The sequence below is a fragment of the Salvelinus fontinalis genome, chromosome 19, assembly GCF_029448725.1.
Source record: "Salvelinus fontinalis isolate EN_2023a chromosome 19, ASM2944872v1, whole genome shotgun sequence".
Lineage (NCBI taxonomy): Eukaryota > Metazoa > Chordata > Actinopteri > Salmoniformes > Salmonidae > Salvelinus > Salvelinus fontinalis.
In genome coordinates, this window is record NC_074683.1 from 30,351,553 (window position 1) to 30,368,052 (window position 16,500).

Genomic DNA, 16,500 nt, shown 5'->3' on the forward strand with positions numbered 1-16,500 from the left:
CGTTGCAGACAATTTAAGTTTGAGGCTTTACTGAGCCAGATAAACTTCTCTCTTCCAGGAGAACCCACCTCACTTCACTCATGTTTGCGCAGATCAAGTACGCATATATTTGCGCAGCCTTGCAAGAATTTGAACATTTTTCTTGCTGGCGCTCACTTTGCCTTCCATGTTATTTTCCTTACACATATTAACTTTGGACATGTGTGTTTTCCTATCAAAGTAAGTTCCTTATTTTCTGTATATCGTGTTGTCGTTTCTACTGTAGGCGCAGTATGTATGTATACCGTATATGTATGTATAGTTGAAGTCGGAAGTTTACATAAACCTTATCCAAATACATTTAAACTCAGTTTTTCACAATTCCTGACATTTAATAGTAGTAAGAATTCCCTGTCTTAGGTCAGTTAGGATCACCACTTTATTTAAAAAATGTGAAATATCAGAATAATAGTGGAAAGAATGATTTATTTCAGCTTTTATTTCTTTCATCACATTCCATTTGGGTCAGAAGTTTACATACACTCAATTAGTATTTGTTTACCTTTATATTGTTTAGCTAGGGTCAAACATTTCGTGTAGCCTTCCACAAGCTTCCCACAAAAAGTTGGGTGAATTTTGGCCCATTCCTCCTGACAGAGCTGGTGTAACTGAGTCAGGTTTGTAGGCCTCCTTGCTCACACACGCTTTTTCAGTTCTGCCCACAAAGGTTCTATAGGATTGAGGTCAGGGCTTTGTGATGGCCACTCCAATACCTTGACTTTGTTGTCCATAAGCCATTTTGCCACAACTTTGGAAGTATGCTTGGGGTCATTGTCCATTTGGAAGACCCATTTGCGACCAAGCTTAAACTTCCTGATTGATGTCTTGAGATGTTGCTTCAATATATCCACATAATTTTCCTACCCCATGATGCCATCTATTTTGTGAAGTGCTTCACAGTTGGGATGGTGTTCTTCGGCTTGCAAGCCTCCCCTTTTTCCTCCAAACATAATGATGGTCATTATGGCCAAAAAGTTATATTTTTGTTTCATCAGACCAGAGGACATATCCCCAAAAAGTACGATCTTTATCCCCATGTGCAGTTGTAAACCGTAGTCTGGCTTTTTTATGGCGGTTTTGAAGCAGTAGCTTCTTCCTTGCTGAGCGGCCTTTCAGGTTATGTTGATATAGGACTCGTTTTACTGTGGATATAGATACTTTTGTACTGTTTTCCGCCAACATCTTCACAGGGTCCTTTGCTGTTCTGGGATTGATTTGCACTTTTCGCACCAAAGTACGTTCATCTCTAGGAGACAGAACGCGTCTCCTTCCTGAGCGGTATGATGGCTGCGTGATCCCATGGTGTTTATACTTGCGTACTATTGTTTGTACAGATGAACGTGGTACCTTTAGGCATTTGAAAATTGCTCCCAAGGATGAACCAGACTTGTGGAGGTCTACAATATTTTTTCTGAGGTCTTAGCTGATTTCTTTTGATTTTCCCATGATGTCAAGCAAAGAGGCACTGAGTTTGAAGGTCGGCCTTGAAATATATCCACAGGTACACCTCCAATTGACTCAAATGATGTCAATTAGCCTATCAGAAGCTTCTAAAGCCATGAAATCATTTTCTGGAATTTTCCAAGCTGTTTAAAGGCACAGTCAACTTAGTGTATGTAAACTTCTGACCCACTGGAATGGTGATACAATGAGTTATAAGTGAAATAATCTGTCTGTAAACAACTGTTGGAAAAATTACTTGTGTCATGCACAAAGTAGATGCACTAAACGACTTGCTAAAACTATAGTTTGTTAACAAGAAATTGTGGAGTGGTTGAAAAACAAGTTAATGACACCAACCTAAGTGTATTTAAACTTCCGACGTCAACTGTATGTATGTATGCATGTATATATGGAGCATAATGTATTTAGAGTTTTATTCACGTTTTTAATTACTTGTTACAAATAATGCATTCTGTTTAATGTATATATTGTAATGGACACCTATGATGTGTTCAAAATACTTTTTTGAAGGTTCTACGTGTTATAATGAGCTAAGCTATTTGCCAGCTATGTGTGGCGCCATGTTTGTTGACATTATACAATGCATTCTGGGTGTCACGTAATCTGTCAGACCAAAGATGTTTTAATGAGGTGAAGGAATGGTTCACTCATCTTTTGGGTAAACCTCCGGAAGTGAATGAAGGGAAGTGGATGATTATAGACAACACACCCCCTGCATACTAAAAGACAGACCAGACTCATCTTGTCCCCTCGTTATCTTTGGTTGATGCGAAAAGAACACGCATGGCGGCGCGCACAAACTACCCATCGTTGGATTACTTTCGATTTCTATAAAGTATTTTACTCAATTTTTTTATTTTATTTTGATCAATGGTGAGCTCACCCGTGATGTGATTACTTATAAATAGTAATTGCTATTAGCTAATTCATATTGTCGTTTCTGTCAGTCGAGAGTTATAAAAATATGACCGCTTGAGTTATGTCAATCTTTCCTCAATAAGCGCTAGTTACAAATGTAGCCTACATTTTTCCGGTTTGGATGATTGTGTTATGCTGTAGATACTTCTGTGAATGTCTGAACATTGCATCCAAAATGAACTGCTCACAATCTGGACATAACTTTGTAAGGACTGTGTTTGTGGAAAATGTTTCTGAAAAAAAAAACCAATGTGGCCAGCTCAAATGCTGATTGTTGTGTCATTCAAAACTGGACGTTCTAAATACGCCTTCTAATCACACTGTTTGATCGTACACTACAGGGACCACTGTAGAATTATCACACCCATGTGTTGATGCCAGCAGCATACCACCCCGCATACCACTACTGGCTTGCTTCTGAAGCTAAGCAGGGTTGGTCCTGGTCAGGCCCTGGATGGGAGACCAGATGCTGCTGGAAGTGGTGTTGGCGGGCCAGTAGGAGGCACTCTTTCCTCTGGTCTAAAAAATATCCCAATGCCCCAGGGCAGTGGTTGGGGACACTGCCCTGTGTAGGGTGCCGTCTTTCGGATGGGACGTTAAACGGGTGTCCTGACTCTCTGAGGTCATTAAAGATCCCATGGCACTTATCGTAAGAGTAGGGGTGTTAACCCCGGTGTCCTGGCTAAATTCCTAATCTGGCCCTCAAACCATCATGGTCACCTAATAATCCCCAGTTTACAATTGGCTCATTCATCCCCTGTAACTATTCCCCAGGTTGTTGCTGCAAATGAGAACGTGTTCTCAGTCAACTTACCTGGTAAAATAACGGTAAAATAAAAAAAAATATGTGTGAATAGGTTAATATTAGATTTGCGCACCAGCTGTTATTGTCAAATAGACACAGACCACCACCCCATGTCTTACCGGAGGCGTCTGGCAGCTGTTCTGTGTTGCCGATGCAAGACAGCCACGACTTGGTGAAACATAAGATATTACAGTTTTTAATGTCCCGTTGGTAGGATAGTCTTGAACAGAGCTCATCCAGTTTATTCTCCAATGATTGCACGTTGGCCAAATGGACGGATGGTAGAGGCGGGTTACCCATGCACCGACAAATTTTCACAAGGCACCTGGACCTGCTTCCCCTGTATCAGCGTCTCTTCTTCATGAGAATGACAACGATTTGGGGCTGGTCTGGTGTCAGCAGTAAATCCTTTGCGTCTGATTCCTTAAAAGAAAAAATCTTTGTCCATTTCGAGGTGAGTAATCTCTGTCCTGATATCCAGAAGCTCTTTTCAGTCATAAGAGACGGTGGCAGAAACATTTTGTACAAAATAAATGACAAACAATGCAAAACAATAAAAAATGGCACAAACACCAAACACGGGCATCTCAGGCATTATCACTTAATTATACAACGGGCAGGTCTAATCCTGGACGCTGACTGGTTAAAACTGCATTCCAGCCAGTGTCTATTCCACAAGTTACCACCAGCAAAAGCTATAACGTTGAAATGCTGTTCCATCTCCCTGGCAATCCACTGTCTCATCAGCCCAGCCAGACAATGTATAAACTTGGTCTCCACTGTAAAAAGCATCTAGACATTAGCTCCAATTTCTTTTACACTAGCAATTGGTTTTCAATAGTGGAGATTTGTATAAAACTTGTGGTCTGTCTGACATTTGCAACACTGTTTCATATTGAAATTCGATCTCCAGCGGTCCCATTGTAATGAATGTGTAGCCTGGGGTCGGGAGTCGGGAAAAGACATACATGCAGGCAGCTTTTCTCAGCCAGTCGAAATTGTGAATCAGCATAGTTTTTATGGACATATACAAAGAAATGTAAATAGAAAACAGGTAAAACTAAACAAAATTAAGCAAGTTTGCAGTCTTTCCAGCTTCAGTTTCAAGTGATTGTGTTAGCTGTGTTGTTGGCTAGCTCCTCTGAACAACAGTGTCCTGATGAGCAAATTTTTTATTACAGGTGAAATCGCTCATTAGCTCATTCTTATGAATGTATCCAAATTAATGTCACTAGAAAACAGCTTAAACAAATGCAAATGAAACTTTTAATAAATATTCTGGCTGCACTGTTTGACATGACAGTAAGTTAGCTATCTAGCAAGCAATAAGGATAAGGATAAGAAACATTGCCAGCCAGTATGGCAATAGAACATTTAGAACGAACGAACGTCCATAGACACAGAGCAAAAAGACAACGTCTGGTTCGCGTCACTGGAAACCGAACCGATACAATGAACGACCATAAATAAATTATTCGGAATGTTTTTAATGAAAATGTCAATCATTAATTGAATATGTTGGTAACCAATTGTATAAAAGTGATAATGCCCTCGAAGCTGATGTTTGGAGGATATATTGTCACGGTTTGCCAGTGTTGTGCCGAAAATCTCCCCCTGCCAGAATCCCCCCCCCCCCCCCCCCCGCTAAAACGCGCACACAATCAATTCTTTATTGCTGCGACTTGCTTGCTAGTTGAGATTTCTGCTCTTCACTCTGTTGTCAGTTTAGCCTCCATTTCACTGATCTTAGTAGCAGAAAGCATTTTTTAATTTGTGTCCTTCAAGGCAGCTGTCAATGATCCTGTTACACGGAACCTAAACCGGCTGCGCACGTGCGCCATCGTGCATAAATGTATTTTGTGCCCCTACACCAAACGCGATCACGACACGCAGGTTAAAATATCAAAACAAACTCTGAACCAATGACATTAATTTGGGGACAGGTCGAAAAGCATTAAACATATATGGCAATTTAGCTAGTTAGCTTGCACTTGCTAGCTAATTGTCCTATTTAGCTAGCTTGCTGTTGCTAGCTAATTTGTCCTGGGATATAAACATTGAGTTATTTTACCTGAAATGCACAAGGAATCCAGCGGAGACTTGTCTCCGACAATTAATCCACACATAAAACGGCCAACCAAATCGTTTCTAGTCATCTCTCCTCCTTCCAGACTTTTTCATCTTTTAACTTATATGGTGATTGGCATCTACACTTTCATAGTATTACCACGACAACCGACAAAACATTTCATCTTTCAATCACCCATGTGGGTATAACCAATGAGGAGATGGCACGTGGGTACCTGCTTCTATAAACCAATGAGGAGATGGGAGAGGCAGGACTTGCAACAAGATCTGCATCAGAAATAGGAATGACTTCTATTTTAGCCATTGGCAACGCAGACGCTCGTTGGCGCGCGCAAGCAGTGTGAGTGCAATAATTGGATAACATGGATTTCTACATGTATTTTGCGACGCTCGGAACGCGACCGTCCGGTCTGGTCAGCATGTTAGGCTGCGTTTCATAAAATGTTATGGCGGTTTAATCGCGGGGAGGCACTAGTAATGTCTGCAGTTTTCGTTTTGGCCATTTGTTTCAAGTGTATTAGTCTAAATAAATCTCTTTACCAAAATTCATCATCTCTTCCATGTCTTATTGGACTAGTAGTTCTGAAGTGTTTGTTTTCCTACATTTTACTGCCTCTATGTTTAATATAACACACATACATTTTATTTATTTATTTATTTTATTTTACCATTATTTTACCAGGTAAGTTGACTGAGAACACGTTCTCATTTGCAGCAACGACCTGGGGAATAGTTACAGGGGAGAGGAGGGGGATGAATGAGCCAATTTTAAACTGGGGATTATTAGGTGACCATGATGGTTTGAGGGCCAGATTGGGAATTTAGCCAGGACACCGGGGTTAACACCCCTACTCTTACGATAAGTGCCATGGGATCTTTAATGACCTCAGAGAGTCAGGACACCCGTTTAACGTCCCATCCGAAAGACGGCACCCTACACAGGGCAGTGTCCCCAATCACTGCCCTGGGGCATTGGGATATTTTTTAGACCAGAGGAAAGAGTGCCTCCTACTGGCCCTCCAACACCACTTCCAGCAGCATCTGGTCTCCCATCCAGGGCCTGACCAGGACCAACCCTGCTTAGCTTCAGAAGCAAGCCAGTAGTGGTATGCAGGGTGGTATGCTGCTGGCTAAATGAATTATTCATTTTGGTTGCCTAACCTGACATGAAATTTGTTCTGTAGAAAGTATTTGACTCTGATGTGTGCCACAGAACGTATTTGACTCAAGTGACAAAATTAAGGAAATTAGAAGGGGGGAGGGGGGGGGGGGGTTCGGCAATGCCATTTTCTTGCCTGCCAACCCCCCTTCTAATTTCCTTAATTTTGTGGTTAGAGTCAAATACTTTCTGTGGCGCACACTACTGGTCAACATGAGCTACCAAAAATGATTCTGAAGTGTGCCAGGCCTTGCAGTCCCAAGATAGAAGGCAAGAAAATGGCCTTGCCGAAATCCTCCTCACCCCCTTCTAATTTCCTTAATTTTGTCACTAGAATCAAATACTTTCTGTGGCACACATCAGTCAAATACTTTCTATAGAACAAACTTCACGCCAGGATAGGCAACCTAAATTAATAATTAACGTATGTGTGTTACATTAAACATAGAGGGAGTAAAATATAGGCAGGCAAAAAAATATTTCACAACTACTTGTCGAATAAGACATGGGAGATGACGAATTTTGGCAAAGAGATTTATTTATAGACTAATACACTTGAAACAAATGGCCAAACCGAAAACTCCAGACATTACTAGTGCCACCCCGCGATCAAATCGGCATAAAACATTTATATAACGCAGCTTAACGGGATCATTGACAGCTACCTTGAAGGATACAAATAAAAAAGGCCTTCTGCTACTAAGATCAGTGAAATGTAGGCTAAACTGACAACAGAGTGAAGAGCAGAAATCTCAACCAGCAAGCAAGTCGCAGCAATGAAGAATTGAGTGTGTGCGCGTTCACGCGTAAGGGGGGAGAATTCTGACAGGGGGGAGATTTTCGGCACAACACCGGTTCTCGACTTCGTCTCGGGCCAACAACACCCGTGCCAATATATCCTCCAAACACTGGCTTCTCGGGCATTATCACTTAACCAGAGAGACTCAAACAAACACACACATTACAACTCTATTGTGACAACAGTATAGAAGACAATTGATAATAAAATAATAAGGACACATATCTAAACTCTCACCACACTTCACGAAAATAAACCTAAGTATGTAGTTTTGCAAGCACAGCAATCATTTGGGGCTCACCTTTCTTTACACGTCCACGAACAAATCAGAGAGGAAGTAAACAAAACTCATGTGAGCGACTCTTTTTCCAAGGATACGGTAATGCTAAACTGGGGGGCATTCCGACTCAATAAGGGCTGAAAATCACGTTACCATCTATTGAGGAAGGGACCAACATGGATGACAACGGGTTTAAATTTCAAAATTGTGACCACTTCCGTTCAGGCATGCGCAGTGCAGCTTGAATTGTTGCAGCGACATGGGTTGTTATTGTTTCTCTGGGCAACTGATATTGAAGTTAGATACATTTGTTGTCATTGTGTAATCGAATATTGGACATCGCGCGCGGATTAAGTCACTGCTGAACGAACGCTACGTTGTATCAAATGCGATGGGTGCTGCATCGAGCACCGAGGGCGAAAGGGAACCACTTATTTTTTCTCCTAACCCCGAGACGAGTATTCAGCCAGTTTACAGCCGAGTCTACGGGAGAAGATGGCTGGTTCTGACTCTATTTTCTTTGCTGGCGTTCATGCAAGGGATGGTATGGAACACTTGGGGCCCAATTCAGAACTCTGCCATGCACGCGTACGATTTCGCCAAATCTGACATCGCCGTGCTGGTTCTATGGGGGCCAGTAGGGTTTACCCCTTGGCTGCTATTTATGTGGCTGATGGACAAGAAAGGTGAGTTGTTTTGTTCGAGGTGGCAGTACGTCTTTATGTCTCCATTGCCAAATTATATTTCCCCAGGGTTGTGTCATTGCGTGCTGCAGCGACTTGGGAATTGTTGACGTATACATCCTGGGGGAAAAATGAGAAGGTATTGATGACTAGATATCATAGGTCATAATTGATTGACGTTTTTTATCCAATCAACCATAAGAATGGGAAACAAACATTTCCCTCAATGTATACACAACATCTGTAGAAATAACTGGCCTAGTTTAATTTTGGTGGGCCTATGTTGACATAAGAATAGTTAAGATATACATCCAGTCCAAAGACTACCTTAAATTATTAAACCATGAGAAAGGGTCTGAGCAACAGGTAAACAATCAAAATATTTCCCTGTATTTACATCTGTCATCTCAATGAAAAATCACATGAATTTCACGTGATCACACGTTTTCATGTAATGTTATGTGAAGTTAATGTGATGACAACAGTAAAGCAACATGTGATAACATGAAACTGCACAAGATCACATGTGAAGTGTTCCACATGTGAAATCATGTGTTTTTTTATGTAAGGGATCATAGAGGTTGGCCTCACCGATTGTCTGACACACAGAAATAACATAATGCTTCTGTCTTTTCAGTAAGTTCAAGTCTTTTGTTGTAGTCATTATGATCTAGTCACCACAAAATAACTTGTTTCTATACGAAATGGTGACTGACTGGCTGCCTTGTGGAATTTTTGCTACGGGCAACTTATGTGCTATTTTGTGGAATCTCTTTCATCGAGCTCTCAAACAACAGTCAAGTATTGTTTACTGACAGTTAAAGTAACACTCAGAAGTGCTGCCTACCAGTCATGCCTGCTAATCACTAAACCAGTTCCTCCACATCACCTGATTTAAAATAGTTAGCTAACACCAATCTAACACCCGGACCACACTATCAGCTGACAAATACATTTTATTTGACTCCTTGGAAACATACAAAAGAAAATAACATATACAGCATATGAAAGGAAATGGCATATGTCATAGGTTTGTGGTTAGTTAGTCATCTAGGGACATCTCATGACAGTCTCTTTAAAACAAAAAGATGAAGTGGCTATTGGGTGTTACATAGTAAAAGGTCATAACAGTGTCATATCGTTCATTGTGTTTCGTAACTTTATTCATTTGGGCAAATACTAACTTCCTCTTCAATTAAGTTTTAACTTAGACTTGCATTGTTGTCAATAGGAGTTTAGGATTCACAACCTCAATAAATCAATAAAACCTATTGAAATGTAACTCCTTAAAAGCGTGTGTTAATCTGTAGCATGATTTTGTCTATGCCCATGTGGAGCAGTGAGGTACAATAGTAGTAGTAAATCAGTGTCTGCATGCCGAATGGCACCGTATTCTCTATATAGTCCACTGCTTTTGACAAGAGTCTGTGGGGTTTCAGGATAGACTGCAGGCGTAGTAACAGCTAAGCCCCATCTCTAAGGTGAAATAAGCTTGCTGCTGGGATTTCTCTTACCACCATTTAAAATATGCTGATGATCTCTTCTCCTCTGTGGCATCTGAAAGGTGACAGACAGAGTCCATCATATATGACCCATCTGTGGAATAGGCTCCTGTGATATGCTTAAGTCGAGTGGAGCGCACACATGCTGAGGGTGGTAGAATGTGTCAGAGAAAGGAGATCACTTGTTGGGAGTTTGCGTTAAAAAGTTGTGTGCTGCGGTGCATCTGATTTTCTAAGTCGACATGTTTAAAGCCATAAAATCCTGCCAGACGTTGATTTTCAGAGACCGCTCAGGGATGTACATGCAGGCAGGGGCTATTATATGTTGCTCTGCAAAAAGAGTAGCTATGCAGTAACCTTCAAAGGATGGTGTGCCTGACTCTCAAATTAAGGAGATGATTTCCTAATCAAGTTATAATCCGGCATGACAAGTCACACTTCTTCTATTTCTACCTATTACACTCAAAGTTGGAAGTTTCAGTTTCTGGTTTGTTTTGCTGCTGGGTGATACCTCACAAAACTAGAACCAAATAAGATCACGATTTTGGGCGATTTTTTTAAACAAAATTTACTCATTAGAACGGACTTTTTGGAGTAACTATTGTTGACATATATTTGTAAACCTAAAGCATAATTGAGAAATAATTAATTAAAGTTGGAATATTTGTGACATTTTGGCCTTCCCCAGGCCTCTCATATGATGCTTTACCACTTGCTCTGTAATATGAGTGTCACGTTCCTGACCTATTTCTGTTAGTTTGTTATGTGTGTTAGTTGGTCAGGACGTGAGGTTGGGTGGGCATTCTATGTTTTCTGTTTCTGTGTTGGTTTTGGGTTGCCTGGTATGGCTCTTGATTAGAGGCAGGTGTTTGGCGTTCCTCTAATTAAGAGTCATATTTAGGTAGGCGTTGTCACAGTGTTCGTTGTGGGTGATTGTCTTCCGTTTACGGTTTGTTCGGTTTGTGTAGCCTATGTTCCTATTCGTGCGTTTTCTTGTTTTATGTAAGTACGACGTCTAGGTCTGTCTACACCGTTTGTTGTTTTTTTGTTAGTTTATCAAGTTCGTGTTTTTGTTAAATAAATATGTCTTTTCACTACGCTGCGCCTTGGTTCCCTCAATACTCCTCCTCTTCCGAAGATGAAGAGGAGGAGGACTGCCGTTACAATGAGTAGGATTTCAATTTCAATAATCATAATCTAAAACAATAAACTAGCAGATAACTTTAATATGCCCGTAGAGTATATTATGTTCAACAATTATATAGAAAAATTTGTCAAATCAAAAATTGTATATTTAAGCAATAAGGCGGTGCATTAAGCAGACTCATATTAAGCATCTCCAATCCAAAATTAAATCTAGACTCAGCTTCCTATTTTGCAACAAAGCATCCTTAATTCATGCTGCCAAACATATTCTCTTAAAATGGACTATCCTACCGATCCTTGACTTCGGCGATGTCATTTACAAATTATCCTCCAATTATCCTTCTACTCAGAAAATTGGATGCAGTCTATCACAGTGCCATCCGTTTCGTCACCAAAGCCCCATATACTACCCACCAATGCAACCTGTATGCTCTCGTTGGCTTGCCCTTGCTTCATATTCGTCACCAAACCCACTGGCTCCAGGTCATCTATATGTCTTTGCTAGGTAAAGCCCCGCCTTATCTCAGCTCACTGGTCATCATAGCAGCACCCACCCGTAGCACGTGCTCCAGCAGGTATATTTCACTGGTTACCCCCAAAGCCAATTCCTCCTTTGGCTGCCTTTCCTTCCAGTTCTCTGCTGCCAATGACTGGAATGAATTGCAAAAATCACTGAAGCTGGAGACTCATATCGCCCTTTAACTTTCAGCATCAGCTATCTGAGCAGCTTATAAATTATTACAACTGTACATAGGCCATCTGTAAATAGCCCATCCAACTACCTCATCCCCATATTGTTATATATTTTATTTATATTTTTTTGCTCCTTTGCACCCCAGTATCCCTACTTGCACATCTATCACTCCAGTGTTTATTTGCTCAATTGTAATTATTTTGCCACTACGGCTTATTTATTGCCTTACCTCCCTAATCTTACTTCATTTGCACACACTGTATATGTACTTTTCTATTGTGTTATTGACTGTACGTTTGTTTATTCCATGTGTAACTCTTTGTTGTTTGTGTCGCACTGCTTAGCTTTTCTTATCTTGGCCAGGTCGCAGTTGTAAATGAGAACTTGTTCTCAACTGGCTTACCTGGTTAAATAAAGGTTAAATAAGAAATATGGACAATATACCATGGCTAAGGGCTGACGCAACGCGAGTACCTGGATACAGCCCTTAGCCGTGGTATATTGGTCATATACCACAAACCCCCGAGGAGCCTTATTGCTATTATAAACTGGTTACCAACGTAATTAGAGCAGTAAAAATAAATGTTTCGTCTTACCCGTGATATACTGTCTGATATACCACGGCTGTCAGCCAATCAGCATTCAGGGCTCGAACAACCCAGTTTATAATTGTCAATATTCATAAATGTATCTAAGAAATGTGTTTTTGAAATCAAAATACTACTCATATTACAAAGCTTTGTAGTACATTTACATTAAAAAAAAATGATTATTCATATTTTTGTTTTTCCTTTATTTAACTAGGCAAGTCAGTTAAGAACAAATTCTTATTTACAATGATGGCCAAACCATGACGGCGCTGGGCCAATTGTGCGCTGCCGTATGAGACTCCCAATCACGGCCGGTTGTGATATAGACTGGAATCGAACCAGGGTGTCGGTAGTGATGCATCAAGCACTGAGATGCAGTGCCTTAGACCACTGCTACACTCGGGAGAAAATATTAAATATTATGGAGTCTTAAAGGAGGTAATTCTCAAATATATGTAATCTATCCTACCTCTAAAGGACCCTTCTATAGATAACGTTTCTTGAAAATCCCCCAAATCATGGTATTTCTCTTTTCTAGTTTTGTGATGAATCACCCTGCTATAGTATGTAGGCCAAACAGATGAAAGGCAGCTCTAGCGACTGCATGGTAGAGATTAGAATGAAATATATTTTGTACACAAATCATTTACATACCAGCATCTGCCGTTGTTTAGTTGTGCCTTCTTTGTACAGAGAGATAGGCCAATCTGACAGACAGGAACAGAGAGTTCCCAACGGGAACCCGCAGAAACATTCAGAGACACCAATATTTCTCTACATTTCATATCAGATTAAAGTCATATTTTAGTTTGTAATACTAGTAATTTGTCACCAATAATTGTGTACTTTCTCAACTAGTGACTCTCTCTCACTCATCACTACCAAGAGGAATTGAGAGAACAGGGAACAGATAATGATTGTATGGGAACAGAAGTTCCCTTAAATTATGGTGATGTGGTGGAAACTGAAAATGTTGACTTTAGTCAGGAACAGAATTGGGATGTTGTGGTTTGAAGGGAGTTGGCTGGGGACTCGTGATTCATATTTTGGATAATGTATAGAATGAGGTCTCAACAATTATACAAAATATATGACCTTTGGAACAGAATTTCAGAATACAAAATAACCTCCACGTTTTCTCTCTGTACTCCCCACCTCTCCCCATTTCACCTCTTCCCTTTCCCCTCTCCACCTCTCCTCTCCTGTGCTGCAGGTCTGCGGGCGTCTCTTTTACTGTCTGTCTTCTTCATGGTGATGGGGGCAGCGCTGCGTAGTGTCCCTGTACCAGACCTACAACTAAGGCGATGGTAACACCCCACACACCCCCTCACACCCAGAGCTTTACTGTATACTCTCTTTATAAAACGGCTTGTTTGGAAGCTGGAAATACTTTCACATACAAAATCATGCCCCATATAGGGCTGTGGTGCTCATTACATTTTGTCTACCGGTTATTGTCATGTGAAAGACATTGTACAGTAACTCTACCTGTGTTTCTGTCTGAAAGTTGATTATGTTGCCTTTCATATTTTTGTAATGAACATATGAATTATGCTGAGACAAAAAATAATAATGTTCTCACCATAATTGACCGTTAATTAACATAAACATGTTTAGCATCTCCAGGCCCCCATGCATACAAGCTGCGTACAAGCTGCGTACAAGCCACTGATGCGAGCGTTTGGAACATCTACATTTAAAAAAGTCAAATAAATCCATTAGATGAACACCATCACAATAAATCAATTTAATGTACAACGTCACAATAAATCCATTTAATGTACACCGTTACAATAAATCAATTTAATGTACACCGTTACAATAAATCAATTTAATGTACACCGTTACAATAAATCAATTTAATGTACACGTCACAATAAATCAATTTAATGTACAACGTCACAATAAATCCATTTAATATACACCATCACAATAAATCCATTATTTATTTTAGGCAGGTCTAAAGAAACATTATGATATAAAGAAAATGGATTTCAGATGAGCAATATATAAGTTGGCCTGATGTATGTTATCTGGCTATGTGCCATGCCATAGGCTCTAGGCTCTAGGCTTGCTTTAGCATACAAGATATGCGTATATGTCCCATGCCATTATATTATAAACTGGGTGGTTCCAACCCTGAATACTGATGGCTGAAAGCCGTGGTCACTTTAGTCACTTTTTATTTGGATCCCCATTAGCTAACACCGTAACTCTTGCTAGTCTTTCGGGGGTCCAACACCAATTAACAAGACATTACAAACAACCACAAATAAAGACTTCACAAACATTCAACAAGTAGACAATACAGACAATTATAATACCTGACACAAAATACATTTAACATTCAGTTGATGTTTTATTTTAGTTTTACATTCAGTGATCTTTTATTTTTTCTTTGAAGGTGGATTTACTTTTTGCTTGAGAAATATGGATTGGTAAAGAGTTCCATTCAGCTATGGCTCTATATAAAACTGTAGATTTAAGGCGATTTGTTCTTGGCTTGGGTTGTCTTAGCTGCCCTGAATTTGCCTGTCTGGTTTGGTGGTTATGCGTGTTGCTAGTATGTACTAACTGACCAGAAAAATACTGTTTTTTTAAATTTATTTTAAATAAAACATTCCTAAAGAAAATCAGAAGACTGGATAGTAATTTGTTTTTAACGTGAAGCCATGAGAGATTCTGATGCATTTGGATGATATTCATACGGATAGAGCAATGAAGAGCTAATCTGGCAGCCATGTTTTGAGCCATTTGGAGCTTTTTTATATCTTTGCTGCAGATGACCATGTAACTGGACAGTACTCTAAGTGTGATAGGACCAGGGATTGACCATGTAACTGGACAGTACTCTAAGTGTGATAGGACCAGGGATTGACCATATACCTGGACAGTACTCTAAGTGTGATAGGACCAGGGATTGACCATATAACTGGACAGTACTCTAAGTGTGATAGGACCAGGGATTGACCATATAACTGGACAGTACTCTAAGTGTGATAGGACCAGGGATTGACCATATAACTGGACAGTACTCTAAGTGTGATAGGACCAGGGATTGACCATATAACTGGACAGTACTCTAAGTGTGATAGGACCAGGGATTGACCATATAACTGGACAGTACTCTAAGTGTGATAGGACCAGGGATTGACCATATAACTGGACAGTACTCTAAGTGTGATAGGACCAGGGATTGACCATATAACTGGACAGTACTCTACGTGTGATAGGACCAGGGATTGACCATATAACTGGACAGTACTCTAAGTGTGATAGGACCAGGGATTGACCATATAACTGGACAGTACTCTAAGTGTGATAGGACCAGGGATTGACCATATAACTGGACAGTACTCTAAGTGTGATAGGACCAGGGATTGACCATATAACTGGACAGTACTCTAAGTGTGATAGGACCAGGGATTGATTCACCTGATTCAGTGTGCTAGATGTTAAATATTCTGAACATTTTCTTGTAACAGTACTTCCCTTACCCATCTTAATAACAATATTATCTATGTGTTCTGACCATGATAAAGCTGCGTCCAACATGACGCCTATGTGTTCTGACCATGATAAAGCTGCGTCCAACATGACGCCTATGTGTTCTGACCATGATAAAGCTGCGTCCAACATGACGCCTATGTGTTCTGACCATGATAAAGCTGCGTCCAACATGACGCCTATGTGTTCTGACCATGATAAAGCTCCGTCCAACATGACGCCTATGTGTTCTGACCATGATAAAGCTGCGTCCAACATGTCGCCTATGTGTTCTGACCATGATAAAGCTGCGTCCAACATGACGCCTATGTGTTCTGACCATGATAAAGCTGCGTCCAACATGACGCCTATGTGTTCTGACCATGATAAAGCTGCGTCCAACATGACGCCTACGTGTTCTGACCATGATAAAGCTGCGTCCAACATGACGCCTATGTGTTCTGACCATGATAAAGCTGCGTCCAACATGTCGCCTATGTGTTCTGACCATGATAAAGCTGCGTCCAACATGACGCCTACGTGTTCTGACCATGATAAAGCTGCGTCCAACATGACGCCTATGTGTTCTGACCATGATAAAGCTGCGTCCAACATGACGCCTATGTGTTCTGACCATGATAAAGCTCCGTCCAACATGACGCCTATGTGTTCTGACCATGATAAAGCTCCGTCCAACATGACGCCTATGTGTTCTGACCATGATAAAGCTGCGTCCAACATGACGCCTATGTGTTCTGAACATGATAAAGCTGCGTCCAACATGACGCCTACGTGTTCTGACCATGATAAAGCTGCGTCCAACATGACGCCTATGTGTTCTGACCAT

At 40.6% G+C, this 16,500-nt stretch overlaps 2 protein-coding genes across 2 annotated transcripts in view; one reads left to right on the forward strand and one right to left on the reverse strand.

Annotated features, from left to right (window-relative positions):
• Positions 1 to 7,744, reverse strand: part of hspbap1 (hspb associated protein 1) — a 41,206-nt gene extending 33,462 nt beyond the window's left edge. Inside the window, exon 1 of the mRNA XM_055871266.1 lies at positions 7,574 to 7,744. The gene's annotated coding sequence lies outside the window, so the exon portion shown is untranslated. The remainder of the gene's footprint in view (positions 1 to 7,573) is intronic.
• A 26-nt stretch (positions 7,745 to 7,770) lies between these two features.
• Positions 7,771 to 16,500, forward strand: part of slc49a4 (solute carrier family 49 member 4) — an 80,414-nt gene continuing 71,684 nt past the window's right edge. Inside the window, exons 1-2 of the mRNA XM_055871267.1 lie at positions 7,771 to 8,238; positions 13,381 to 13,474. Of these exons, the coding sequence (XP_055727242.1) occupies positions 7,944 to 8,238; positions 13,381 to 13,474 (389 nt within the window). The 5' untranslated portion in view covers positions 7,771 to 7,943. The remainder of the gene's footprint in view (positions 8,239 to 13,380; positions 13,475 to 16,500) is intronic.